Source organism: Chlamydotis macqueenii, chromosome 2 (assembly GCF_036417535.1).
Source record: "Chlamydotis macqueenii isolate bChlMac1 chromosome 2, bChlMac1.mat, whole genome shotgun sequence".
Classification (NCBI taxonomy): Eukaryota; Metazoa; Chordata; class Aves; order Otidiformes; family Otididae; genus Chlamydotis; species Chlamydotis macqueenii.
This window is the reverse complement of record NC_141557.1, coordinates 117,095,159-117,121,704: the sequence shown is the minus strand read 5'-3', so window position 1 is coordinate 117,121,704 and position 26,546 is coordinate 117,095,159. Positions and strand designations below refer to the sequence as shown.

The 26,546-nt window shown below is 42.9% G+C and overlaps 1 protein-coding gene across 1 annotated transcript; it reads right to left on the bottom strand.

The window, feature by feature from the left end:
- Positions 1-2,662: 2,662 nt before the first annotated feature.
- On the bottom strand, positions 2,663-25,774 carry LOC104474099 (desmoglein-2). Its single transcript, XM_086742282.1, has 15 exons — positions 25,680-25,774; positions 19,546-19,581; positions 18,544-18,678; positions 17,129-17,287; positions 16,719-16,863; positions 15,374-15,534; positions 14,439-14,573; positions 14,108-14,293; positions 12,999-13,258; positions 11,993-12,135; positions 11,083-11,310; positions 10,167-10,397; positions 9,017-9,145; positions 7,551-7,891; positions 2,663-5,440 (listed from the first exon to the last, which is right to left on the bottom strand). Exons 1-15 carry the CDS (start codon positions 25,722-25,724, stop codon positions 4,418-4,420), a joined length of 3,357 nt encoding a protein of 1,118 aa, XP_086598408.1. The 5' UTR covers positions 25,725-25,774; the 3' UTR covers positions 2,663-4,417.
- Positions 25,775-26,546: the final 772 nt, after the last annotated feature.

The window sequence follows — 26,546 nt, the reverse complement described above, 5'->3', positions numbered from 1 at the left end:
TTTTCAGCTGCCAGGGTGCTGAGCAATAGGATGTGCCAAGGAGACTTGACGGCCTCCAGTACCAGCCCCTCAGGCGAGGCCACCCGGAGAAGCTGGGAGCTGGAGACTGCAACGACTTTGTGGGCTCAAGGATCACAACGGCTACATTTGTGCTGCTGTGCCTTGGCAGAGACTCTCACGAGAGGGTTGGGGCACTAGGCATGGCTTATCTGGCAATCAGGGCCCTGCCCTGCATTAGATTTTTATTCAGTGACTGCTTGCTCTGCAGGGAGAGCAAAAGGCCCATTTCTCCTTGTCCAGCCACCTCCCTGATCTGTCCTTCTGCCTCAGGTGACTGCTGTCCTGTTCTCTGACATTGAGCCTCTCCTGGATGATGCCAAGAGTCCCTCTCATCCAGTATGGTATCCCATCATCAGCAATCACCATAAGGGGATGCCTAAGGAAGAGTATTCCCACCAGGACTCTCAGCTATCAGCTTTTCCCAGAGCTGGAAACCATTTCTGTGTATCCAGTCACCCCCAATGGTTTGCTTTTCCATGCAGCTGTGCCTTTAATCCACACAAACTATCGTTAGCAGCAGCGGTTTTAACAGGGTGTATGCTTCAGCTTCAGCTACATGTATGGATGGTGGAGCAGGAGACATGGCACCCATTCCCACATGGAGTATCCCGAGCTGGGAGAGCAGTAGGTTCAAACCCTTCAAGAAAACGCCAAAAGTCCCGAGTCCTTGTCTGTGCTCTGCCCCCCACCACCCCCAGCGATGACACACAGCGCAGTGCCAGCCCCACCATCCAGCTCCAGCCTGCGTTGGTGTGGGCAGGGCTGGGGTACACGTGCTTGCACGCTGCAGTCCTTCAACCAAAGCCTAAGCGGGCCCACCTGGACAGAAACCATTTTGTCCATCATGCCAACAAAATCAGATCCTGCAGAGGGCCTGCCCTGCAGCTCGGGGTGCGCTGGCAAATTCTGCATGATGTGCTGAGCACCTACAGCACCTCAGGCACCTAGAGGCAGACCTTCCCAGCTTGTCTGCTTCGAGACGGGCTCAAACACAGCACCTGGCTGGCACTCTGAGCCCCTGGGGACCCTGTTCAGCCCAGCCTCATGCCCTCACATGCAAAAGGAGTTTGACATTGATTTTTTTTTTTTTTCTTTTTCCTTCCTGATTTTCACCCAAGTTGGTCCAGTGGTTCAGTTAGAGGAAGGCGTCTGAAAGCTTGCATTGGTGCCAGGCACAGGATAGCTGTGGACAGCACAGGACAAGGCAGGAAGAACAGATGGTTGTCACTGTGCTTTCAGCTCACAGGCCACCAAGAGGGAGAAAGAGCCAGCAGAGGGGCCAGCCAGAGCCACTAGCTCCGCTACCACAGTGCAAGCAGAGGGAGTGATGGATTTTTGGGATGCCTCAAGGCCATAAACATGTACCATCACTCTCCTGGGGAGAGCAGCTGATTTATTTAACTTTTAAAAGACTGATTTACTGCTGATAACCCCAACAAGCTTTAAGCCTTTGATGGTGGACAATGGTCAAATTCCCAGGAAAGAATGGAGCCTGGAAGAGATCATCTGTTTTTCAAAGTCTAGCCTGGATCCAAGCATATGCCAAAGCACAGCCAAGGAAGTACTTTCTCTTGGGCACCTGGGACAGGCACTCCACTTGCCCTCCTGCTGGAGATGGCTGCATCCTTGTTGCAGCGTGCTGGTTCATACTCGTAGAGTCTGACATTCTTAGTGAGGATCTGCAGAAAATATAAATCATGGGAAAAGTAGCGTAGATACAATCCCTGTCACACTGGTATTTCAGCATAACCATGCTCTGTTATTTTTAGATAAGAAAATTACAGACTTTGTTTCTACTTTTGAAGTCAGAATGAGGCATCTCTCGCAAAGATAAGTGTCTAGGGCTAGGTCCCACGTCAGGGTTATCTAGCGGCTGGATGCTAAACAGGCGTTCCCATTAGTTTGGGTCTGTACATTCCTCCCACCAGTCACCATCACTTACGAAACACAGCTCCACCAGAAGTGACTTATTGAATCTGATGGATGATCTGCCAGCATTAGCACATGCCAATAGCATCTGAAGTCTTGGTACAACGCTAAGACAAATAATGGAGATTCACTCGTAACTGATCTATTCAAATAGACTCTTTGCAGCACTAGCAAATCTGTGCTAAAAGTTTATATACAAACAATGCACAGGAAGTCAGGATTTCTATGATGCAGTCCTCACCCTTACATCCTCTTCCGGATGTCAACAACTATATGTTTTAACAACTATAAAACTAAGACAATATTTTATACCATGTGGTTTGGAAGCAGAAACTGATTGGAAGAGTTTGACTCAAAGCCCAGGAAATCTGTGGATGAGATGCTGTTGTCTTGCATCAAGTTCTTACAAAATTTAGTGTGCTCAACCAGGCAGCAGAATTTACTTTTCTTTTCAGAATCTGTAAGTTAGTAGGATGCCAACTTTCATTGATACATCACTTGTATCTTTCAGATATGTATCATCAAAGATACATCACTTGTATCTTTCAGATATTCTTTCATGCTGTTTGGGAAATTGCAATCCTCATTCTACCTTTAAGTTTTTTACTTGTCGTAGGAAAGTCAGTGTTTTCACTGGGGTAGCCGTCTTAAAATTGAATGATCAATTAAAAAATACAGTAGACTTCTTTATTTTAAGATTGCATAAAACCACAGAAATACTCCATGAAAAAGTCAGAAATAACTTGACCTCCTCTAACTGCATAAAAAGTGGTCATCGCTTAGAACTTGCTTAAAAGTAAAATACATGTACTTGAAAAATGAATTTTAAGAGATAAATAACCAACAGGTACAAGTAAGCGAATTAGTTTGATTTGCTTGGAAGCACTCCTCCACTGGAGTTCCTACTCTTTATGTTTATGCTTTTGAATCAACTTTTACATTCTTATCACTCAAATCGAATACACTGTAAGCATTTCTAGTCAAAGGCAAAACACATCAGTGGAAAATGTAACACTGCAGCTGCAGGAAAATTCCAAGAGATGTGGAGACAACCAGAAAGATCTGCAGGTGCATGGGCTTTCCATTCTCATATGACCAGCTTGCTGATAAACACAGTACCAATATCTGATCTAAAATACTTCTACTCTGACAAAACATGACGAGTGCATTGCAGTTTTTCCTCTATAAAACTAACTTTAAAATGTTTCAAATTGCATACAAATAAATATTTACATATGCATATATACATGGTGCCAAACAGTGCAGTACCGTCTTCTGCTTTTATCACAAAAATTTAATGGAAAGAAAGGTAATTTTAAGTGTTGCACACGCACAGGGAGCTTTCTCTTGTCTCGTCAGAGCTAAGGAACGCTGCCATTATACGGCATCACGCAGCCCACTCGAGCCAGCAAACCTCACACACTCAGACAAGGCTGCATTTCTCTGCTTGTATCTGTGAGAATTAAAATCATTTAGTTAACTGGACTTGTAAATCAGATCCTATAGATGTCTAAGGGCCATGAACTTTGCTACCAAAGCCACTGACTGAATCTCTGGCTTTAAAGGTAAGGTCAGTTTTGGCTATTTCTCATATATTATTAAAGGACCAATTAGGAGACAGTGAAAAATATCTATATGGTGCAAATGCTTACTTGTCCATGTCAGCCTAGACCCACACCAAGTTTCAGAATTTTTACATCAAGGCACCAAAAAAATTGCAGTTCTCAGCTTTTTTGCTACTTGCTTTCTTCAACCCCCGTGCTAATACGGAAGTAGTGATTGCTTAACGTACAAACGCTGATAACCCGAATTTGTGACATCCCTCCAGCAGATCAACACACCACCGCCCTGAGGAGGTACTGGCTTTGGTAGCCTGGACTTCTTGGGAAGGAGAGATTTCTTAGCAGCTCACCAAGGTGCAGAGATCTGCAGCTCAGGGGCAGGTGCCCTGGCCCACAAGGTAGTAGATGCCAAACATGTAATGAGAAACTGATGTCCCTTAGGGGGGACCTGAGCAGATATGCCGAACAGCAATTCAGAAACCTAACTCATGCTTTGCACGCTACTATCCACCGCTAGATTTTAGACTTTTTTTTTCTGCTTTCTCATAATTATGCAGCTGTGGTTATGTGGTATTATTACACTAACTGAATAATAAAAAGCAATTGCAAAAATAGCAAACAAGGAAAAAATATATTTCCCACATCTTTCCACTTCAAAAGCATGGCTGCCAACGTTGCCTAATAACAACAGCAGATTTCCTTACTAGCTTCTTGGTCATAATCCTTATTTATACAAACTACTGCAAGTGAGTCCATGTCATTCTGAAAGCTCCAGCAAATCTGAGTCCCAAGAAAAAGCCTGAGATGAGACACACACTGACATACAGGTGCTGGACAACCAGGTGTTGCTCCTGCAAGAGGCCAGGCTATGAGCGAGTGTACTGCACTGTGCTGTATTTGGTGACACGGGAAGACTTGCTCAGTGTGGCGCTGGCAGGAGGTGGCCCCTCTAACTTGGAGCCCGCCTGGTTAAGCAGAGAGTCTGTGATCAACACGTGCTCTTGCCTTCCCGAGCCAGCACCTGCCACCTCTTCGGCTCTGCTCTGCATCCCTGAGGTTGTCACCACCCTTTCGTTCACCACCATACCGTGCCCTTCTGCCAAAGCAGGAAAGCTGAGCGAGCCCTGCTCTGCAGCGGGCACAAGCACCCTCTCCCGCTCCCTCACCACGACATATTGGGAGTCAGGGAGATCTTGAACTGTCAGGGCTCCTGGCCCAGCGCCCTCCGATTGCACCAGCCTCTCCGTAACCACCACGTTACTTCCATGCGGCAAGTCAGGGATTTCCACCATACCCTGCAAGCTTGACGCGGGTGCCAGCACTCTCTCTGTTACCACTATGTTCTCCTTAAACTGGGGGTCTAGAAAGACAGCAGCTGAGCGGGCAGGTGCCCCTGCAGAGTAGGATGTTTCTGTCACGGTGAAATTGGTCTCCGCGTGGGCCGTGGGAAGGGGCCGGGCATGATGCTGCCCAGAGTGGGATGCAAAGGTTGCTTCTGTGACCACCTCCTTGGACACGGTGTCTTCTCCTGCACCACCACCCATATGCAGTGGTGGGGCGGGCTGGAAGTGGCTGCCTGAGGCAAAGGCTTGTTCTGAGCTGGAAGCATTTTGCTGATCTAAGAACTGCGACTTTGCGTCATTAAGACCGAAACCTGATTCACTCCTGGAGCTACCGTCTTTCATGTTGATATGCCTGCCTATGCATATTTCTGCCAGAGTCTTAAACTTGTCTCCTAAATCATCGAGAAAGTGGTCGTCAAGGTCACCCTCAATAAAGCTGCAGCAGCCGATGGAGCCGTGGGGGGAGCCTGACTCTCCCTGGCAATAAACCAGGAGACAGTCATTTGCAGCTTGGGCTTCATCTTCATCCGCAAAAGAGACAGCTTTCTACAGACAGAAAACAAAAGCAAAAGTCAGCTCTAGACTTAAGAAATTTGAAAACCAGGAACTCTTGATCAAAAAAGGTTAAAAGAAAAATATTTAACTGAACCCACAGAAACCATCAACAAAGCAAGGGCAGAACCTAAAAGTGCTTTTTGGTTTTTTTTTTTTCAGTTAGTCTGAACTTGACTGCTGATGAGAATAAAAATCTGAAATTAAATTAAAAACCTTGGGTACTATCAGGACCTGCTGCTATTCCTACCAAGAACTGTGCCATTTGATACTGCTCTATCTTCACAAAGAGATTGCTTTTATTTCAGTTCAGTGAATGAACTTCACCTCTAACTAAATGTTTGCGGGCGAGTGCCAAAACCATGCCTGAGAGTATCTTAACATTTAAATGAACGTTTAATGAGTACACGCTGACATGTTATCACCTGCCAAGGCCCTTTTTACTAGCTCTGCTTGCAGGATCACACCCAAGGAGCTCAACAGCAAACAAATCACAAAATTAAATGGCTTGATAAGTACGGGAACAAAGTCCAGCATACACATATTTAGGCTCTATGCAGGCCACTTCGCAACAAGGAGGGCTCACGGGCTCTGACTACAGTGCTTCCAGGGCCAGCTCAGTCTGAAAGCAGCATCTGCAATGGAGTTGCTGCTGGTGCTAGCACAAATATCCGTGTACATGCTTGCACTAGCTCCAGTTTCAGGAGTGAAGACAGCCAAATCCTCTAGGCCTGCTGAACCAGCTTTACCTAACACAGTTGCTGGCTTGTACTCAGAACCACTTTTCTGCCACACTTAAAGTTCTGGAGTGCATACTAGCTCAGTCTTCTGTGTAATGTGGTATATATCCAGACTCGAATTGACTCTGTATATTTATCTGTGTTTGATCCTGGAAGAAGGCACATTACCCGAGATGCTTCTAGAAAAATCATCACACATCTGAAATTATTGGGTTTGGTAACTTGCCTAGTTTTGGGAGTTTTTTTGTTTTTTTCTTCCCTGTAATCTGAGATATTTTCACCTCCCAGAAGTTGTAAAGGTTACTCTAGTACGACCTTTATGAAGCCCTCCTGCAGGACTTCAGCAAGCAGCTGTGCTTAAAATGTATCTTAATATTAGGAAGCACAAAGAGTGGAAGGAAAACAGAATTGCTACTGTTGTGTATGTTCACTCAGAACATACTAGAGGACCATAGCTAGAGCACTTCAGGAGACATGCAAACATCTTAAGCTCAACTCCTTCCCTGGCCCGAGGTGGTGATTGAAAGCTGCACAGCTACTTCCCTGCAGAACTCATTATCAGCCAGCTGCAGGGTGTGAAGATGCTTCATTTGTACAAGTGATGGACAACCTGTACAGTCCCTGGCATACGGAAGTGAAACTTCCACTATAAGCAGCTCACCAGCCTGAGGACTAATGAAGTGCATTACGCAGAGAGGAATAGCAGCAATGAGTAGGACTAGTCTACTTGTCAATGGTTAAGTCACCAAAAAAAAAAAGTCAGAAAGGAGATTGCAACATGTGCCTCATACACCGCTGATGAACAGCCCTTCACTCAGACTACTGGGCAAAGAGCAAGTCCAGCACCACTTACTTCAGCTGCTTTGAAAATGCAGACCCACCCTCTACTGTTTGACATCTATGGCTCATCTTTCAAAAACCTGCTCCATTATAAAGTCTGTAGCAGTGACTCATGATGAGTCACAGGTACCTCCCTACAGGCCAGTTGAATGTGCTTAGGTCCCTGAGATTTGTATCTCTTAGTCTTTCTCATGGCTTCTTCCTGGGCAAAGTGCTCCTTGGTCATTGCTGAATATTCCGGATCCCATTCCCAAGTACCTCCCTTGAGAGAAGGGTCTCGTATTGGGAGACCTTGTAAGCACCTAGTACTGCAAGACTGAGAGCACAGTCATACCGAAGACCCACGTGTAAGCGTAATCGAAAAACCCTTAACGCCCCCAGCTCCATGCACACAACATCGGCCGCTGTATCAGGACTGTTTATACATACAGATCTACTTATCTGTGTATGTAATAACAGAAACAGCATTTCACGATGCTAAATGTAAATATCAAAATAATGTTATTCGTGTGTCATATGCTTACGTCACTGAAGTAGTCTCTTAAAAATTCTTCATTCATGGCTCCTGCTGCTCCCACCATGACTCCTCCTGCAGCTGCCACTGTCTTGCCTTCTACGCCTGCCATGCCTTCAACCTCTCCAGCCGCCATGGCTCCATATTCAGCTCCAGAAAGGAGATGTCTTTGCTCTTCCCATCTTTCCTTGGTAATAGTGTTGTGATGCTCTCTTACATGAGAGACAGAGCTGCCTCCTCCTGCTGCAGTTTCCTCTCCACTCATGCCTGCTGCTGCCGCCGCTGCTGTTACTGCTCCGCTGGTTGCTCCTCTTGAGTTCCCCAGTGCAGTGGGTGGGATGAGGCTTAGCACTGGCTACATAAATAACACAAATTAGGATGTGACATGAAAGCTGCACTGTCTAGCACGTGGAACTCACCAAACCAGCAGCAGGGCTGGGTGGGACCTGGGAGGGTGCCATCTTAGGACTTGTTCGAATTCGCGCTTATACATGTTGCCACAAAGAGTAAATGGCTTCCTGAAACAGGGTGCAGCTTCCATAACTGCATTCCCAAGGAGGATGGAAATGTTTTTACAGATCACTTTTTTTCTTGGAACTCAAAGGGCTGGGAGTGAAAATGGGGAAAAAGCCCACCAAAAAAAAGGGCTAGCAAAACTCCAGGGAGCTCAGCTGTTCCAAAACAGACTCTGACCAGCTTTCTCCAGACACAAAGTGGGGGAGTGTGCACTGCCTGCTGCCTGTATGGTACTGCCTGGCCCTTTCCTCTTTTCTAGCAGTTTGGCTTCCCTGTTAACTTAGTTGTGTTTTATCAAGAATTTGGTGCCAATATTGGCCCTAAGTAAAGTCTTTTACCTTCTGTTTCTTTGTCATTGTGCAAAAGCGTGCCAGTGTCATGCCCTTTTTTTTTTAATTTGAAAACTGGGGTTGTAGCATAACAAGAAAGGGCAAACTTTTCTTGGCATTCACTGTTCCCTTTGCATATTTGCAGTTTTAATGCACTTTTTTTCTTTTAAGAATTTATTCTGTTTAAGAAGGCAAATACACAGGGAAGTAATTTAAAACACAACCTGAAACTTTAAACTAGAAGCTAAGCTTTATAACCCATTGTTTCGCTGCTTTACCATGCTCCTAAAGGAGCACAGAACATTCCAGACTTGCAAATGCAAATGCTTCATTCTTTACAGCTTCAAAGCTGTTCCCACACTCCTGTCTTCTGCTCAGATACCATCAATGCTTGATTGCTTCCTCTTTAGTTTGAGATTTAAACACCATGGTTGGTGTTTCTAGAGCTGCTGGTGGAATTAATCTTCCATGGGTCCTTCACTAAGCCTCACAGGGTTAATTTTAATTAATGTTCATGTGTGGTTAAAATCCACCGTACAGCTCTGAAACATCAGCCCATAGTGTGGAAGAGATGCCAAGTGCCAAACTGAACACTTGGATAGAAATCAAAGAGAAATGCCATTAGGGCTACATGCCTTTTCCTGGGGAGCTGCCCCTTCGCTGTTCCACTGACGCAACATCGCTTCGCTGTAGTCCGGTATCGCAGCAAATCCCTTCGCTCCTGAGCCGCATGGACACAGCAGCAGTAACAGTGGAATAACTACGGGGAAACAGAAGTTTGCCATTAACTATGTAATGATTAGGGTCAAAGCATGCTAACAGCCAGTACTGGAGTTTGGTCAGCTCTCATACCAAAATATATCTTTAGTGAGCTAGTGATGAGTATCAGGGCTTTATCAGCCTGAAGACATGTTCCCAAATATTCAAGGTACTACCTAGAAATGTATGCCAGGATGGTTTCCTAGAGAGTAAACTCACAATTAACCCATCAGGGCCTCAATCCTGCAGATCACCATGCATGCATACAGCTATACCTCTATCAAAGATCTTACATTCCAAAACCAAGCCCTAAGTATCACTGTACAGCCTCAGCATTTCTAACTCCTCCTGCTCTTTTACAACTAGATAACGACACGGCGTCACGTAAATTCTACCTTGCCACTCCTGTGACACATCTAGAGCATTGCCCGGGGAACTCAAAACAATCCAGTTACAGGATTAATGTGGCTTGAACTTTTTTTTTTGCCACAGCTAGATTGCTACTAGTTCAAGCAAGAAACTACTGCCATTTTAAACACAGCACTGGTACACATGGCCATACCCTGACTAGGAGCATTCTTTTATTTCTGAGTTTCTATTTCGCTTTACCAAAGAACAACGTCACGTGCTGCTCAAAGCAAGGCACCACACCTGGGCCTTAAGTGAGGGAGAAGAGAGTGGAGAGACTGCTGCGGTTTGAGTGGGAAGAGTTAGGGTTCACATGGGGAGGTGAGGGAAACACTGACAGGATTCCTTACTGCTTCCCCACCTGTTATTTACAGCGCCATAAACAAATACTACGGTTGTACATACTAATTTCAAAACGCACAGCTTGAAATCCTTTAAGGGTGAAATGCTGATGTTACCAAAATTAGTTGGGGATTTGCCATGATTTCACACAGACTAGGAGTTCATACAGAATATATCAAGATGATAAAACCTGGGAGCTGGACTGTTTCTTTCCTGATGCTTTGCAGGTCATATTTACAATGCTTCTGAAATAGTATGAAATAATTACTTACGCAGCAAAAGTAAAAACGCCAAGATGATTAGTGCAATCGCTCCTGGTCCCAGACCCACTAACTTCGTGCCGATAATTTTCTCTTTGCATGCGCCGTCATCCTCACAGTTACAAACAGTCAGTTGCAGAGACTGTGCTTGAGCACAGCTGAGCCCTTGGAAATCCTTTACTAGGATGGGAACTTCAGTTCTTCCCAGCTTCAGGTTTTGTGGTACCAGCTGTATGCTCGTGCCTGAGGCAGAAAAAGTGTGTCAAAGAAAAAAAAAAAAAGACAAACAGGAAATGAGTGGAGCCAAAGTTGAGTCCTGTAAACTAAGGGAAATAAAATCTTCACAGCCTCCTAACAAGCCCCCTCCAGTTAAGTCCAGCCAGTGCAATAGAATTAAGTTTAATTAGCTGCTGCTACAGCATACACGCTCTTATTCCTATCAAGTAATTCGTGCCGGTAACAAAGCAGCCGTGCTCACTTGCAGTCTCAAATAATTGCAGAGTTTCACACCAGCAGAGACTTATCATGGAAGACAGCCCATCCACCTATACAGCGTTAACCTTCACATCATCTGAATAGTTAAAGGCTGAATTCACAAAAAAAGAGCAACTTCAGTCATAAGGACATTTATCTGTCGTAGGCCACAGGCAGAGATCCATGCTGCTTGCTCCCGTGGCCATGTCACGTCAAGGACACCACTAGGCAAGAGATGCCCGGATGATGACTCAGTTGAGGAATGCCACTCTGGAAAAGCTGTGATCCCTACAATCACTGCTCGTTTAGAACCTGAGTGACGTGTCTTCATGCCTGACTCCATATATACTTTTTTTTTGGTCTGCATCAGTCAAACTGTCAGATTGACTGCAATTAACAAATTATACACTAGGACTCCAAAGAACTGAAAGTAATTAAAAATATATTTTCTTACCATTTTCAGATGCAATTATCCATTCCTTTGCTGTCCCTTCCGGCTCATCAATGACAGTGAAGGTGAAGGGATCACTATTTGGGTAACCATCCAGATCATTAGCTGTAACATCAACTAATTTTGCATCTGAACACACAGTCTGCACTGGGTTCACAAGAAGTGGGCAGTTATCATTCTCATCTTTAACTTGAATAACAACTGTGCCGGTGATCGTTTTCTTAGGAAAATCTAAGATTTTAAAATAGGAAAAATTAAATTGATTTGAGAAGTGCAAAAAATTAATCTTAAAATAATAAAAAAAACCTCCACCCGTATTATTTTCCAAAACCCAAATATTGCTGAAATAAGTTGAAAGAACTCTCCCTGGAGCTTATGGGTGCAGTACTTAATTCCTCATGTCAATAAACATACTGACAAAGTTCTTCTGAAGGTAAGCTGTTTTACTATTTTAACTTAAAGACAATTAATATATTTCCTTTGCGTGGTTACACAGTAACATGCAGATTATAAAAGGAGAATACTAAGTAGATACACAAGGAGTTCAGGGAGTCTTTCTTGCATAGCATTCAAGAAGACAAAGGTCTCTGAAGTCTGCTGATTAGCTGGCAATTTCTACCTTGACAAGGCATGTTCCTATTAGACTTGGTCTTTGCAAAGCTTTTAGAAAAAGTTCACCTCCATCTAGCCAAAGAAGAGAAACAGGCACTTTGGGAATGCATTCCAAGGTTCATCCTGTTTCAATAAGTTGCTTATGTCTCTCCTCCAAATACAGAGCCTATGAGAAACTGCACTAGGCGCCTAACGTTTTAGGCGGTGAAAGACAGGGAGGTTAAACCAACTATAGTTATAGAAAGGCAAATTAAACACTAAACAAAACAATACGTGTGAAAACAAAATTCTCTCAACTTACCAGTGGTTACACCCAACATGGTGATAGTGTAGGTACCATTTACTACATGTGGTGATTCGTAATCCAGTTTTTTGGCAAGTCGGACTTCACCTGTGGCTGAGTCTATTGTGACCCAGTTTGCTGTATCTTTTCCTTTCATGTATCTGATTAAAATTGCATAGAAAGATGTACAAATTTATAACAAGGAAAACAACCAACAGTGGAAAAAGCAGCTTCACAATATGTTTACTGTTCGTTTAAAGCAGAGACCAAAGCCCTAGGTCTGACGCTCCTGCTACTGGAACTGATTTCAACAATAAATCTAGATTATAAACCTACCCTGAATGCTGAAACCTGCTTTTCTCCCTCTAAAGCCAAGATTTAGGTGTGGAGGCATTATAAAAGAAGACTCAGCGAGCGAGACCAGAGCAGGAGAGGGAGCTGCACTGCTGGTCATCACCCTCCTCCCCTCCATTGCTGCTCCAAGCCAGAGCTGAGCAGAAGCCACCCGGGAGCGACTCTATTACAGGGGTGGGGGAGAGGTCTACTGTTGGGTACGCACCTCTGCTGGCCTGCACTATTTGTAAAAGCCATGGTGATGGATTAACAACATTTTAGCTAAGAGCTATGATTCAAAATCTAAACACACACACACAGACTTATCTACTTTATATCCCTTCTGCCCAATTGCTAGAGGTTTCTGTGTATTTCTTCCTAAACTTTCTGCAGACGATGAAGTCAGATGAGTAAATCTGCTCTCAGAAGTACACAAGCGTGACAAAGAGCATGCAGCACGGACAATCTCAGCACAAACACGTCTCACCATATATGACCAAACAAGTAGGATTTTCAAGTCAGTTATTTTCTACATAGTACAATATTGAAGATGATGATGTTGTTTTAGGTGTGAATTATACGCAGTAGAAAATTATTGCCTCTGAAATTATTTCAGTTCAATATACACATTTTTACAGTAAGATGTGACTTCTGACATACTCAGTTATGATGGTTATAAAAAGATTCTTACATTATGCGCTCTGCTACTTTTCCAGTGTCTTCATCATAGGCTTGATACTGTCCAATAACCTGTCTTATCTGCAGGCTCTCACTTGCTTCAATAATTTTTGTGCCACCAGGGAACACAGGGCCTTCTCGTACATTAATCACATTAATTTTGATTGGAATTGTTTGTGCTTTATAACTGTGTTTAATTGACTTGTGGAACTCAGCTTTGTTTGTTACAACAATTCCCAAGTTTAGACTTTGCATTTTTTCATAATCCAGCTCCTAGAGCAATTAAAGAAAAACATTATCACTCAGAATTTGACAGAATCTGATCTCTAGACAACATTCATACATTTAATATTTAAATAATATTTTTAAAATAATACTGTAGCATCCTTATTTAAATAATTATATTATTGAATTTAAATTAATTTAAGGTAGATGCAATATAAGTTCTACCCATATATTGTCTTTACTGTCAGTGAATCAGTACTCATTATTACTTGGCTCTTCCAATTATTTTTTTTAAAACCAATTCATTTACTCAATAACGTTTACCTATTTTTCACACTTTTCAGATAAGGAAACAAGAGCAGAAAAAAAAAGAAAAAAGGTACTTAGGGCACTATGCATCTTCAGTTCTTGCGGACTAAAGGGGAGTGAAATTAATAAAGCAGAAATTTCAATTTATGGAAAATATTTCCATTATTTCAATTTAAGGTAATTCATAAAATAGGCTGTAGCCCATGGCTTACGGAGTAGGTGTTGCCTGCAGTGCTATCTGTGGTCATGGGAAATATGGAAATCTAAACTGAGACCAGCAAGGAGATTAAAAATATGGGAAAGTTCACAGCACATGTTAGCATTGTCATCCAATGACAAGGAAAGTTTGGGGACTTCTGCCCACTAGAGGTATTTGAGATCACACAGAATGTAAACGGTAAAGCTGGACAATATTATTATTTTGCACAAAATTACTGAATACACTAACAAAGAATATACCAAGGGAGGAGTGTCCGCCATGTAAATGTACAGTTTACATACTGAATGAGTGTAAATAATTTGTATGTCAATTTAAATGGAATAAATTATTCTAATGTTTAAAGAAGACTCTCTAAAGAATATGCTAACCTTCAGAAGAGTCAAAATTCCTTCATTTGTTCGGGTATCTGTTACTATACGAAAAAAGCCGCCTTCATTACCAGAAACAAATGAAAAGTTTGCCAGCCAGTTATCAGAAAACTCTTCATCTTTGTCAAATACTTTTATTCGTAGAATTTCCACATTTGCTCTGTTTTCTTCAATGCTTCCTTCAAACTGCAATCGAAAAACATCCTTCTTTAAAAAGTTGTTGTGATTTACCCCATTTCACCAGTGCAAGAAAGTTTGCATAACTTTATATTAAGCAACAGGATACTGGCAGGTGTAGAAACATGCCAAATATTGTGATAAATGTACTTACTGTACGACTTTCAACCACAGGCAGATTATCATTGACATCCAAAATCTTGATTTCTAAAGAACATGTTGCAGCATTCCCACCTACTTCACCACCACGGTCTTTTGCCTCCACCATCAAAGAATAGCTACTTTGTGTCTGCCATAAGAACAAAAAAAGTGTTTAAACCAAGATAATTTTTTTTTCCTTTGTTATATTATCTCTGTTACACTTTGGTAATCCCTCTTACGGCCAATTATAACTTTTCTTCTCTCTAGCTAGTAATGAATCTCACACACAACCACCTTGACAGGCTCTGCTGGAGTAGAACTGAGACTCTGAAAAGGATTTGGAACTCTTGCATCTCCTCCACAAAGAGTCAGACTGTACTTATATGGCAACTGAAAAGTTTCAGTGGCCATAAACAGGGCCAGGACCACTGAGTGATACCTGCATGTCAGGACAGGGCTGGAGGCAGAGGCCTTGCCATCAGCTGCAGAGGTAACATCCAGATCACCATCTGCTGGCCAGTGAAAATTCATGCAAGCACAGGTAAAGCTGCTGGTAATATGTGGCTTGCAATGCTGCCTCACAGCAGCACCCATGCTAACTCTTTGCACTGTGATTTGGGTTGTCTTTGCCATACGCTCTCCAGCACAGAGAAACGATCCCTTGCTTCATGTAACTGCTGCCCTGGCTGCACGGGAGGGACAGAAAGGAACAGGTTTCTAGTGCTGTGCTAGAGAGATGGCAGGCAGAATACAACCTTGATCCTGTCACTCCACCCACTCCACCAAATCCCTGAAAAACATGCATCAGCCAGACAAGGCTTTAATCCTAAGGGAAGTGAAGGAAGGTAAGAGGACCAGCTCTCCAACCTGGTAGGCGGAGCTGGAAGTGACACAATAGGCATCAGAAAACTTCTGTCAACAGATAAAAAAGGGGAGGGTTTCTTTTACCTCTCTGTCAAGGTTTATTTTTGCTACTCGAACCTCGCCAGTATCCTTATTCATACTGAATGCAGCACTAGGGCTTTGGGAAATGATCCTGAAAGCAATTTTGGAATTCAGATTATTTGGTTCATCTGCATCTGTTGCATTTATTCTCATTACAATTGTTCCTGGAAAAAAGAAAACAAAATATATCATGTTTACACTGCCATGCACTGCCAAGTATTTTTACTGTAATGTCACAGATTAAGAGACTGTTGTCAGGTACACTGCACAGTTTTCTGATGCTCTTGCCTTTACCTCCTTAGTGAATAGAGCTGAAGAAGCATTCCTAAAATCCAAATAGTACATGTTAAAAGTATATCCTCTAGCAAACAAAAAGCTGCATCAACACATCTGTAACTCACAGAGATCAGTGCATCAGAATTACACAACGGGTTGAATTCTCACAAAAATTCTGTCAGAAAACTGTAGATACCACACAGAAAAGAAAGAAAAAGTTTTTGAACAACAAACTGCATTTCCCAACAGCTTCACTCAAAATACTTGGTGGTCCCCATGGTGCAACCCCCTTACAACTCATGGCACAGGATTTTGTCCTTTGGGAAAGGGTGTACCTCAGTGGCCAGTGCCTGAGTTTGAACATTAGCTGGAATCCAAGCAAAGAAGCCATTACCCTACAGCTGCTACTGACTTGAAAGAGAGCTGAGGGAACTCAATGCCTCACTCAAGTGAATCATCATGGTCAATAATCTGTTTCTCCAGATTATCGTGACATTGAAGGGATACAATGTCAGGTATTTATTAAGTTGTTTTACTCTAGCTTTCCTTATCTTCTGCGAAATAATCTGCTGCTGCTATGTTTACTGACATCAATAGGAAAACTGCCACTAACTTGTTCTTTGAGGGTTAGGTCACAGCCATCTGTGCTTAACTGTGAAATACCTCTCCAGTCTACAGATAAAAGCATGGCTTTTCATGAGCATGGTAGAGTGGAGTCCCTCCCAAACAGGCTGCGATTGCTAGGCCAGAAGGTAGACTGCATTTCCCCTGCAATTTCTGATGAAGGACTCTGGTGCCTGGATTTGTACTAGCTTTCATATCAAATCAAAGATGCCGTAAAAGGAAGCGTTGTTCTCTGTTGCCTTTATGTGGATGCTTTCCTGTCATCACACCACACAGTTTAGCCCTGGATAAAAATTTGAATTCACAGGTGGATAACCTGGCCTATCCAACCAAAAGAATGCATCCTTGTTACTGCAGATATGCTGCTGAAAAGAGTATATTCACTTGTGCCCTTGCATGTGTTGGGAAAAGGTAAATGAAAAAAAAAAAATTCTAAAAATAACGTTACCTGTTTCACTTAATTCTTCAATCGAACCAACAAAAACTTCGTGTGAAAACACTGGAGAATTGTCGTTTATATCCAGAATTTTAATCGGGAGGTCTATTGGCTCTTCCAGTTTTGCTCCAGTCTTATCTAGTGCGTGACCTCTGAGCTGAAATAATACAGACAGAAACAATAAACAAATTCAGTGAGTGTCTGTAATATATATGAATAAATATGCAAAATAGAAATATATAATAAATATAAAAAAATGTAAGCATAACGTAAACATATATAATATGCTTATAAATATAAGCATGTATACACACACAAAAATCCAGACGCATTAAAACTAATTGAAGCAAACACATTTGAACACAAGAAGGAAAAAATGGATAGATGGGCACCTATAAGGAAAAAGTTACTACTCAACTTACAAGAAGCATTGGAGTCTTTTCTCTGTCAACAATTCCTGTTATGTTCAGGTCTCCAGTCTTTCCATTGATAACAAATAATCCATAAGGGGGTTCTGTTACTCCTTGACCAGATATAGTATAAGTGACCACTACCCCTGTATCTTCAAGATCGGAATGTATCTAGCAGGAATATAACAGATTAAACAGCATTTGGTAAATAAAAACATATTTAAAAATGCAAATATATTTTTTCCACCATTTTTGTAACAAATAAAAAAAATTAATACTAAACACATATTTTTTTCTGCACTCCTTTTGAGTGTGGAGATCTTGAGATGAATGCAGGCAGAGTTACATGTTCTGTGTGAGGATCTCATGCAGGGAGATGAGGAACACGAGGGCCAGCACAACAGCTGGGAACCATGAAATGGAGAGATCTGTGGGAGAAGAAAATTGGTACTGCTTGGACAAAGAGCGTGGGATAGGATGTAAGTGTAAGGAAAGGCTGGAAAACCACCATGACGTGGTGAAAAGCTGGAGTGAGGCAAGAAGGAGGAAACTGGCTGATCAAACAGGCAGGGGCAAATAAAATAGGGAGAAAGACCAAGGAAAAAAAACCAAGAGAGTCTGGAACAATGAGTTGAGCAGGGGAGACTGAAGTTACTTGAGCAAAACCTGGAAATAAAATACGACAATTTTTTAAGGCAGATTAGACTTAATCTAGCGAGTATGACCGGGACTGAGGAAGTGATAGGGTGGAGGAAGACAGGTCAGACCTGGGAAGGAACAAGTAGAAGAGGCTGCATTGACTAGAGATTATACCCTTCCTCTGCTGTCAGCAAATGCCCAAAACATCTGGAAAAGCACACATGCACTGTGCCAGCTTCACCATCAAAGGGCAGTCCAAGCAGAGAGTAACAGCCTGCTACCATCTGCAGTTACTTTATATGCTGGAGTGACAGGTGTGGTGAATTCAGGTTTCAACACTGACGCTGAACCAAATGCGTACGACTCTTGCACAAAGGATAAAAACTTCGTTATTTTTAGCTCTGTTTCCTAAACAATTAGGCCTAGATAATCACGCTCCATGTACACCCTCCTGCCCAATCACCACCAGCAGTTCTGGGACCCATTTGCCAAGTTCAATCACAGCTGAGTAGGGGTGGTGGAGTGGAAAAACTCAAAGATGTTTTCGAAGTTTTATGAAAACTGGTGACTAGGAAAAGATGAGAAACCAAGCCAAATCAGGCTGCAAGAGCAACTCATCTGCTAAAGGAAGGAAATAGAAGGAAATGTGCCTATCTTCAACTGACATTCAACAGTCCTTTAAAATTCAAGAAATATTTGTGCATGTGTTTAGGGCAGCCACAACCTTGTTTTAGATTTTCATCTCTATTTTTATGTGTATTTTGTATTTACCTCTCTTCTGGACTTACTCTAGCAATTGGATTCTTATAGGAATTGTCCTCCTCTTCCCGTATGAAAGCTGGAGGGACTGTCCATTCTCGCTTCTGTCTGACACGGCTGTTGGGGTGAGACAACGCACCACTCATGCCATTTCGATTATAAACCTGTGAAAAAACAAGGCTGAATGTTAGCATTACATTTAGCCATTTCAGATGAATGCTTTATTGCTGCTGTAGCCCAGAATTCTGAATAGCTTTTACTCTTTCAATAACTTCGAAATCATGGAGCAACACTAGCCTTCCGAGCTACAGTCCAAGAGTTATATGTTCCTCAAGTTGTTTGACGAGGAAAACTACTCTTGTCTTTTTATCAAGACAGAATTAGGGAAGATAACTTTTAAATACATGAGCAAGTCCCCATGGCCGGGGTTGGTGAAAACACACCTGTTCTGGAAAGTTTAAGTGCTTGTCACCAGATGTAGGAAGAGGTTTGGCACTAAGGCTTTTTTAAACCATCACTTCTGCCTTATTACCCTGTTAGCCATCCCATCAATACTGCTTTGTACTCAACCTTCTCTCTGAAACAATACATGAAACAGCAGGCCTTTATTGAACCAACCCATTGTCTCTGCTATCCTTGCTCCACTACCTCTCATTCTCATCCTGCATGACAGCCTTCGTCCTTCTGTCCAGCTTAGTCCCAGATTAACAACTAGAACCGTTTCCACAATTAACATATTCCATAAAATAACAGTTGATTTCATTTATGGAGAGCTAAAAAAAGATATCTACAAATCTGCTGTTTTAGAGGAAGTTTCTAAAAGTTGAACGCCACTCAGTTTGACGGATGTAGGAATCTATTCACTTACATTTTGGCTTTTCTTTATTCATTACATAACTTTCATTTTTCAGAAAATATCAAAAATCAAGATTTATCAACTGAAATAAAGCACGCCTTTGACACTTGCTCTGTGCTCAGAGAACCCTTCTTCAGATACTGATAAAGAAAAGCAGTTTTCCATTATTTCCTACCTTCATGTAGAGTCCATTTCCACAATTCAAACAGACCTGCAATGGAAGTTATGATAATCATTATTAATTCTATGTCACTTTATGTACTAAAACTTAACTGACACAAGCACAGCAAAACCGTAAGGAAGAAGGCACCTGACCTCTAACAATTAATATTTACTATTTACTCATAGTAGCTTCTGAAAAATTTACCCATAACCATTCAGATCAAAAACATACACTATAATTATTTAATTATTAAGTTTCGCACTTTTATCCCAGTAGGAAACAGTTAATAAGCAATTAATTTTTTTTTTTTTAAATAAATGCAGACTTCACAGTCATTTAGTACTGAATAATGCTTCAGTATTCCGAAACAATGGAAATTTGCCTTCCATTGAGCTAAGTGTAGGTGGCCAGCAGCACCCTGGAGAAGCTCCCTCTTCTGGGTAAATGATGGATTATTCAGGCTCTGGTGGGTTACCCAGCACATCAGAAAACACCACAGGTTAGGTAACGTTTCAAATCAAGGACTAATCAAAACATCTGCTGAAGCATAAATGACAGACGCAGCCCTCTTCTTAGTGCCTTGCTGGGAGGCTAAATGTCATCCATACATCCTGTACCTAAACAAGGCAGAGACACCTGCATGCTAGCAAGCAAAACCTTACATGCCAACATCCAGTATTGGAACTGCCCTTCTCCTCATGCACCAGGACAGCCCAGGACAGCTACGTGTGCCCTTAAACACCATGTTAGATGGAAGGAACGGGAGCCATCAGCCAAATTACCAGGGACTCTTGTGTTTACGTTCACTTTCTGTGCACCAAAGACTCCGCAAGTAACAAAAACCCCCAAATAGTGAGAAAATGTAGGCACTGGGAGAAACAACAACAAAAAGTAGGTTACTAGAACATGTGAAACTCACAAATAGACCTTTTGAGCTTTGTATAGGCAGAGAATACTTTTAATGTTCTTAAGAATTATTACATCTACCAACATTTTGCATCTTAGGTGATTTTTTTTTTTTTAAATACTAATGCCTAAGGCAAAGCAGGCACAGAAAAGGTGACTTCCTACTGAAATAAGTCAGCGAGTATTTCTTTACATTCTTTTTAACTCGTTTCTAGACTGTTGACTGGGCTCTCCCTCTTCCTCCCTCTGAGTCAGCCTTGATTGCCATATCGACGACAGTTGTTTTTTTTTTTTTTTTCAAAGACATTATCTCTTTCCCACACAATGCAGCAATGCAGCGGACGGTGCTGAGTAATGTAGCAGACTGCTGTTTCGACTTGCACAACAAAACTGTTTTTCAAAGGGCAATTTTCCCAATGTATATATTCTGAAGACAAAAATCAGCAAGCACCAAGTTCCCTAAATAATATGCACTGTGACGGCTACAGGATCCTACACCTTCGACCAAGCTGTTTTCATGAATATTCTTAATCTTGTTTTTATTAGTTATATAGATTTTTCAAATTTATTTTTATGATTAATGAGATTGTACTAACAAGAGTGACAGGAAAATTCTGGTTGATAGTCAAGATTTTCCAACAGAAGCTGCAACTCTTTTGGAAGGTGAATAGCTGTCAAGATGTATTATGAACATTCTTGCTTTTTCTTACCAGTAAACTGAAGGGAAAGGTATTTCTGTGTCAATACTGAATGGAAACAACAGGCACAAGACGAGAAGTTTCCTTGTACTGGAAACCTGAGAACCACAGTATAAACAAAAGTGCCTGAAGTTCGAGAATAAGCAGGTCTTCCACTGAGATGCAAATCAAGAAAGCGGAGAAAATCCCATCAGTCATTATAAACAGAAGGTCTTTCATTAAGATAACTAAAAATAAAAATCAATTTGTTTGCTTAGTAGCAAAGTAGCCTCAAAACACTCTGTTTTATTGTTAAAACAGTAAAAAACACTTTTGCTCTTTTACTTTTCCATCCATAGTCTACAGATAATCTCATAAGGGACTTCTAAGATATTTAGAGAAGGTGTTTAAGAATGGCGATATTATTTACCAAATGCATAAATACTTATGGAATAAATATATAAAGGGATCTTGCATTTTTATTGAAAATTTTTAAAGGTTCCAAAAATTTTACAAAGGCAAAAGCACTTTTCAATGACATTTTCTTCAAGGACAAGTGAAAAGTCACACATCCAATAGGTGCTGAATTCTGAATTTCCCTGTTTTTTTTTTTTTAATATCCTATAGCTGCCTTCTATTAAACGGCTCAGTAAGAGCAGGAAAGTCCTGTCTGTCATTTGAGGTGGATCATAGCTTGGCACAAAAAATAGACATCTACCAATGACAGCTGTTGATGACAGAGCTGAGAAGGCATTGTCAAAAGAAAACTGGATGGTTACAGATAACGATATGGAAAACCTGAGGCCTGCAGTAATAGAAATGGAATGAAAAACTACAGGCAAGCAGCAGGAGCCAGCAAGAGGGCAGGGGAAAGAAGGGAGTGACTGCCAAGTACAGGGAGTGCAAGGCTGCTCTTGCTGAAATCCATGTTCACGTATAGTCAGGAAGTGACTAAAGGACAGATTTAACACACAACTTAGTTTTATAATGTAAAGATGCAGATTGAGTAAGCAAGAAGGTATGTGACCATATTTGCTACACTATGAAACAGTAAGTCCCAGAAATGTGGTCTTTCATGTAAGGTGTACGTCAGGAGATTTGGATCTTGCACCTCCTGTGAGTCAGTTTGGTGTTGAAGACCACGGGCCAGCAGAAATCTTCCATACTTAGAGAAGAAGGCTGAAGAAACCATACAAGGTTATCTACTAGTCCATCTCCTGGCCCTGGGGCAAGATGAACTACACTTGGCTTTCTGACAACTGCTTAACCTACTCTTAAAAATGAGTGATGGAGGTCCCACAGCCTCACTAGCTAACCTAAGGTGCTGCCTAGCTCATCTTACAGATGGAGAAGTCTTTGTTAATTTTTATCCTAATTTTATTATCCTAATTTTTAGCTCTGCAAGTTGATCATATTGCTGTTCGGATGAGATTCAGTTTCAGATTAAGGTATACAAATGTACATGGTCTAAATGAACGCTAAGTTAACTTCTGTTATATTCAACAGAAATATGGCCAATACAGACAAGAACATCAGAGAGCAGTTCACTCCACCCCAAAGCCAGCCCACATCTGCTGTATCTCTCATAACTCCACTGACTGTAGCTATGTCTACTCTGTAAGTTCAATACGAGAGGACTTGTACAGCAAAGCAGTTGCTGCTGAGAACCCAACACTACACAACCCATGTTTTGTGGTTGTTACTTCAGACTAGAATCAGCCTGGTCCCACAGACCAAACACCCATGAGCAGACGGATGCATCTCCCAACGCGGTTTCATGCAGGAGGGAGTAGATTCACACACTCTGGAGATTTGCTTCGAAAGCGCAATTTAATCCAACCAAATAGGTGCACTCTGCGTCCACTGCATCTCCATTTACCATAACAGAAACTCAAACATCTCTATGAGAGATGTCTTAATCTCAAACCAAATCCACCTCTTTGTCATGTTGATAATGTTCTCATCAGTGTAATTCCCTTTTCTTCACAATTGCCTTTCACGTATATGAAAGCTTACCATGCATCTCACTCCTTTCTCTTCTCAGTTCCCAGTTGTAAAATTTCACTTCAAGAATCACAAACAGGATTTCCCGAACTCAGATTGCATTTTTGCTTTCCTCTAGTCTCTCCTGGGTGAGTTCATTTTATTCTGAAATGTGGTGTCCAAAATAATACACCACTTCAGTTCAACAGGATGGATAAAACACTAGATCTTGCGTATTTCTCATCTGCTTTCGTATCTCCCTACAGCGCTGTTTTTTTCCCTCCTTTTTAGAACAATATTAAGTTGTTGAAGCAATGCACTGATGCTTGTAAATATTTTTACTATCTTTCAAGACATCACTGGCGATAGAAGCTAGGCTGCTTTGAATTATCTCACCTTTCCTCTTTCTAAAATTAAGCATCATGTTGTTTTGTTTTTAAATTTAACTTGTTTCTATGAATTTTGAAAAGTAATTGCTGCTGGCACTGACATGACAATAGTCATCTAATGTATTCTGGACTGAATTTCATCATATCCAGCCCAAGTCTAACATTCCAAACATCAAGGAAGTACAATCTGAGAAGACATTCAGAGAAAAAATAAGTTTTGTTCCTCACATAGTAAGATTCATACATCTGTCAACTCTTCTTTCCTCTCTTGAAGATGCGATTGTCCATCCCCTTCAGAAATGACCGAGAAACCTCCCAGCTTAATAATCCTCGATAGCCGTACCTGCCCGGCAGGCCCATGGCTCTGGGTGTGTGCCCTGGACACCCGCCAAGTCAAGCCCAACCCTACGGGTGCGCTATCGTCTGGAATGCCCGGACATCCCTGGAAAAGGGTCAGAGGCAAGGACATGGGGAAAGCCGCTGTGACCTCTGCGAGGTACTTAGGGATGAGGATACAGCGATGTAGCCTGCAGGCAGGGAGGGAGCGCAGATGACCAACAGATACTTCTGGGAAAAACAGAGGGAGGAAGAACTTACAGTGCTGGATATTTCCAAGATAGAAGATGCTTTAGGAAGACACTACTTTCAGACTGATTTTGTTTGTCAGTAATTTCTTAACGTTTTGAAGTTATCTGCATGATCTTTGCATGTCATAAGATATAAATAACCCTAATCTGTCACTCTCCAAGAAGCAACTAGACTTTCTGCCACTCAAATGGCTCTGTCCTCATCAGGGGAAAAAAAAAAAACAAACAAAAAACCCCACCAAACAAAAAAGACAAAACCCAACAGCACCTCTTTCTCCTGACATCAACCAATTAAGGCAGCTTTATTTGCTCTAATGTACTGTCTGATAACAAGGCATTTAGGCACCAAACCAAGTTCACTCTCAATATATCGCACCCTGCCCCAGCTTTAGCTGAGACTGAGAATTGAGGAAAATAATTTTCCGCTTTTCTTCTGGCAAAACCAACGGCATCCTGAGTCAGTGCAAGCCCAGCAAAACAGACAACGGTGTGGCTTCAGGAATTAAAAACTTTGGTACAAGTAGCACTCCACATGTTTCCCATTGCTCTTTTGGGCAAAACAAGGATAAAATATTTTCCAACCAAACCATAAATCCCAGCTTGCTGCAAAGAATGGGGTTAACTGTTGCTGTCCGACTTGTGGCCAGCTGCAACTCTACATTAAAGTTATCGGGCAGCAGGTCTCCAGCTAACAAATCTGATTTTGCAGGAACTCGAGCTGAGGGAGCAAGCTCCCGACCTACAGTACCTGCCAGTCTGACCACGCAACGTGCCGTTACTGAACCCTGCCCAGCTCCCCGGCGCAGCCCATGGCCTGGCCTCCACCCTTGCCTTCATCTGAGCGGCGGCCCGACTTCCGCAGGCATTTTGCCAGCCTGGAAAGGTGAAGAGCTAAAGAACAATGCCACAGATATGGAGGAGAGCTTCCTGTAAAATATCTAGAAAACAGCTAGGAAGCATCAGTCCAAATCAAACAAACCAGGCGTTTTGGTCGCCGTTATAAAACACTCCTTGCTTTTAGCCTGAAAAGGTATTTCACAGGATGGTAGGTCTAAAGGCTGATGGCTAAAGAAGAGTGAGGGCTTGTGAAGGAGAAAGCCTGAAGTGCCTTGGACTGTTAAGAATTTTGTGTAGTTTCTCTAAGGCAATAAAAATTCCCTTAAATCATACTTTATGTTCCATCTTCCCTCCTGGCAAAAGATGTAATGCAGCTTATTAATACAGATAATAGGCTGAGCACGAAGACGGCAACCGCATGAACTCCTCACCGCGTTCCTGTTCCTCCTGGCGCCACAAAAACCCCACCCATTCGAGATACCGCTCTTACTGGGTTCTCCTACCTACACCTCCTTTCGGACGGCAAACAGCGACCGCTTTTACCTGTTTTCCGAAGAATGGGAGAAAAACCCCTTCCCAGTCACAAGCAGCCGGCAGCGGGAGGGCTGCCGAGCCCCGATGGGAAGCGCTCTTCCCCGCACCCGCGCCGCCTTCCAGCACAGCTCCGCGCAACGCCCCCCTCCCCGCTACAAAGTAGCGCAGTCCCCCAGCCCCCGGTACCGGGGGCCCCCCGCGATTAGGCGCGCCCCGTCGGGGCCCGGACTCACCAGCAGCGCCAGCAGCCGGACCGCCGCGGCAGGGCCCCCCGACATAGCCGCTCTGCCCGGGACCAGGTCACCTTCTCGGGCCGCCCGCGAGGGGAAATGGCGGCAGCCCCGTCGAGGGGCTCACAAGTAGCCGCGGGTGGGTGGAGTGTGCCGGGCGGGGAGCCGCCGCCGCGCCGCGACGGCAGCGGGCAGGTGGCGCCCGGCCCGCCCCAGCCCCAGCCCCGGCTCCAGCCCCCGGCCCCGCCCGGCCCGGCCCGGCCCTCAGCGGGAAGCCCCGTCCGCCGCTCCCCCGAGCCGAGCCGAGCCGAGCCAAACCGAGCCGCGCCCGCGGGAGGCCGCTGAGGGCCGCGAGGGAGGCGGCGGTGTAGCCCGTGGGGCGGGCCGCCATTTCCCTGGGGCTTCCAGAGTTTGATTTTTTTATCCCCTCCTTCGGAAAAAAAACCGAGTTGGAGCGTGTAGGAGGCATGCAAAGGAACTATGACAACAAAATGATAAATTAACGAGTAATTGATAGGGGGGAATACAGTCTCATAGGGAAATAAAATCGTGAGTGGTTTTAGCATAACCTTCCTTTTAATCTTCTTTTTAATATGCTCCGAGCCATATTCTTCCTACTCTTATCTGGCAGAGATCTTTCCTGCATACACCTGATTAATTGGTGCTTACAAAGGCATAACTGATTCTTCATGATGGCGAAACAATTAAATATACTTTCTGTACATCCGCTCTTCTTTGAGGCACTTGCCTAATTAATCTTTCTAAAATCACACTCAATTGTCATAAATAATTTCTGGAGCGGCGGGTTAGGATACTGTGTGTAATACTGTCAGGGCTCAGCAGGGGAACCAACCGGCCTTATGGAAGTCT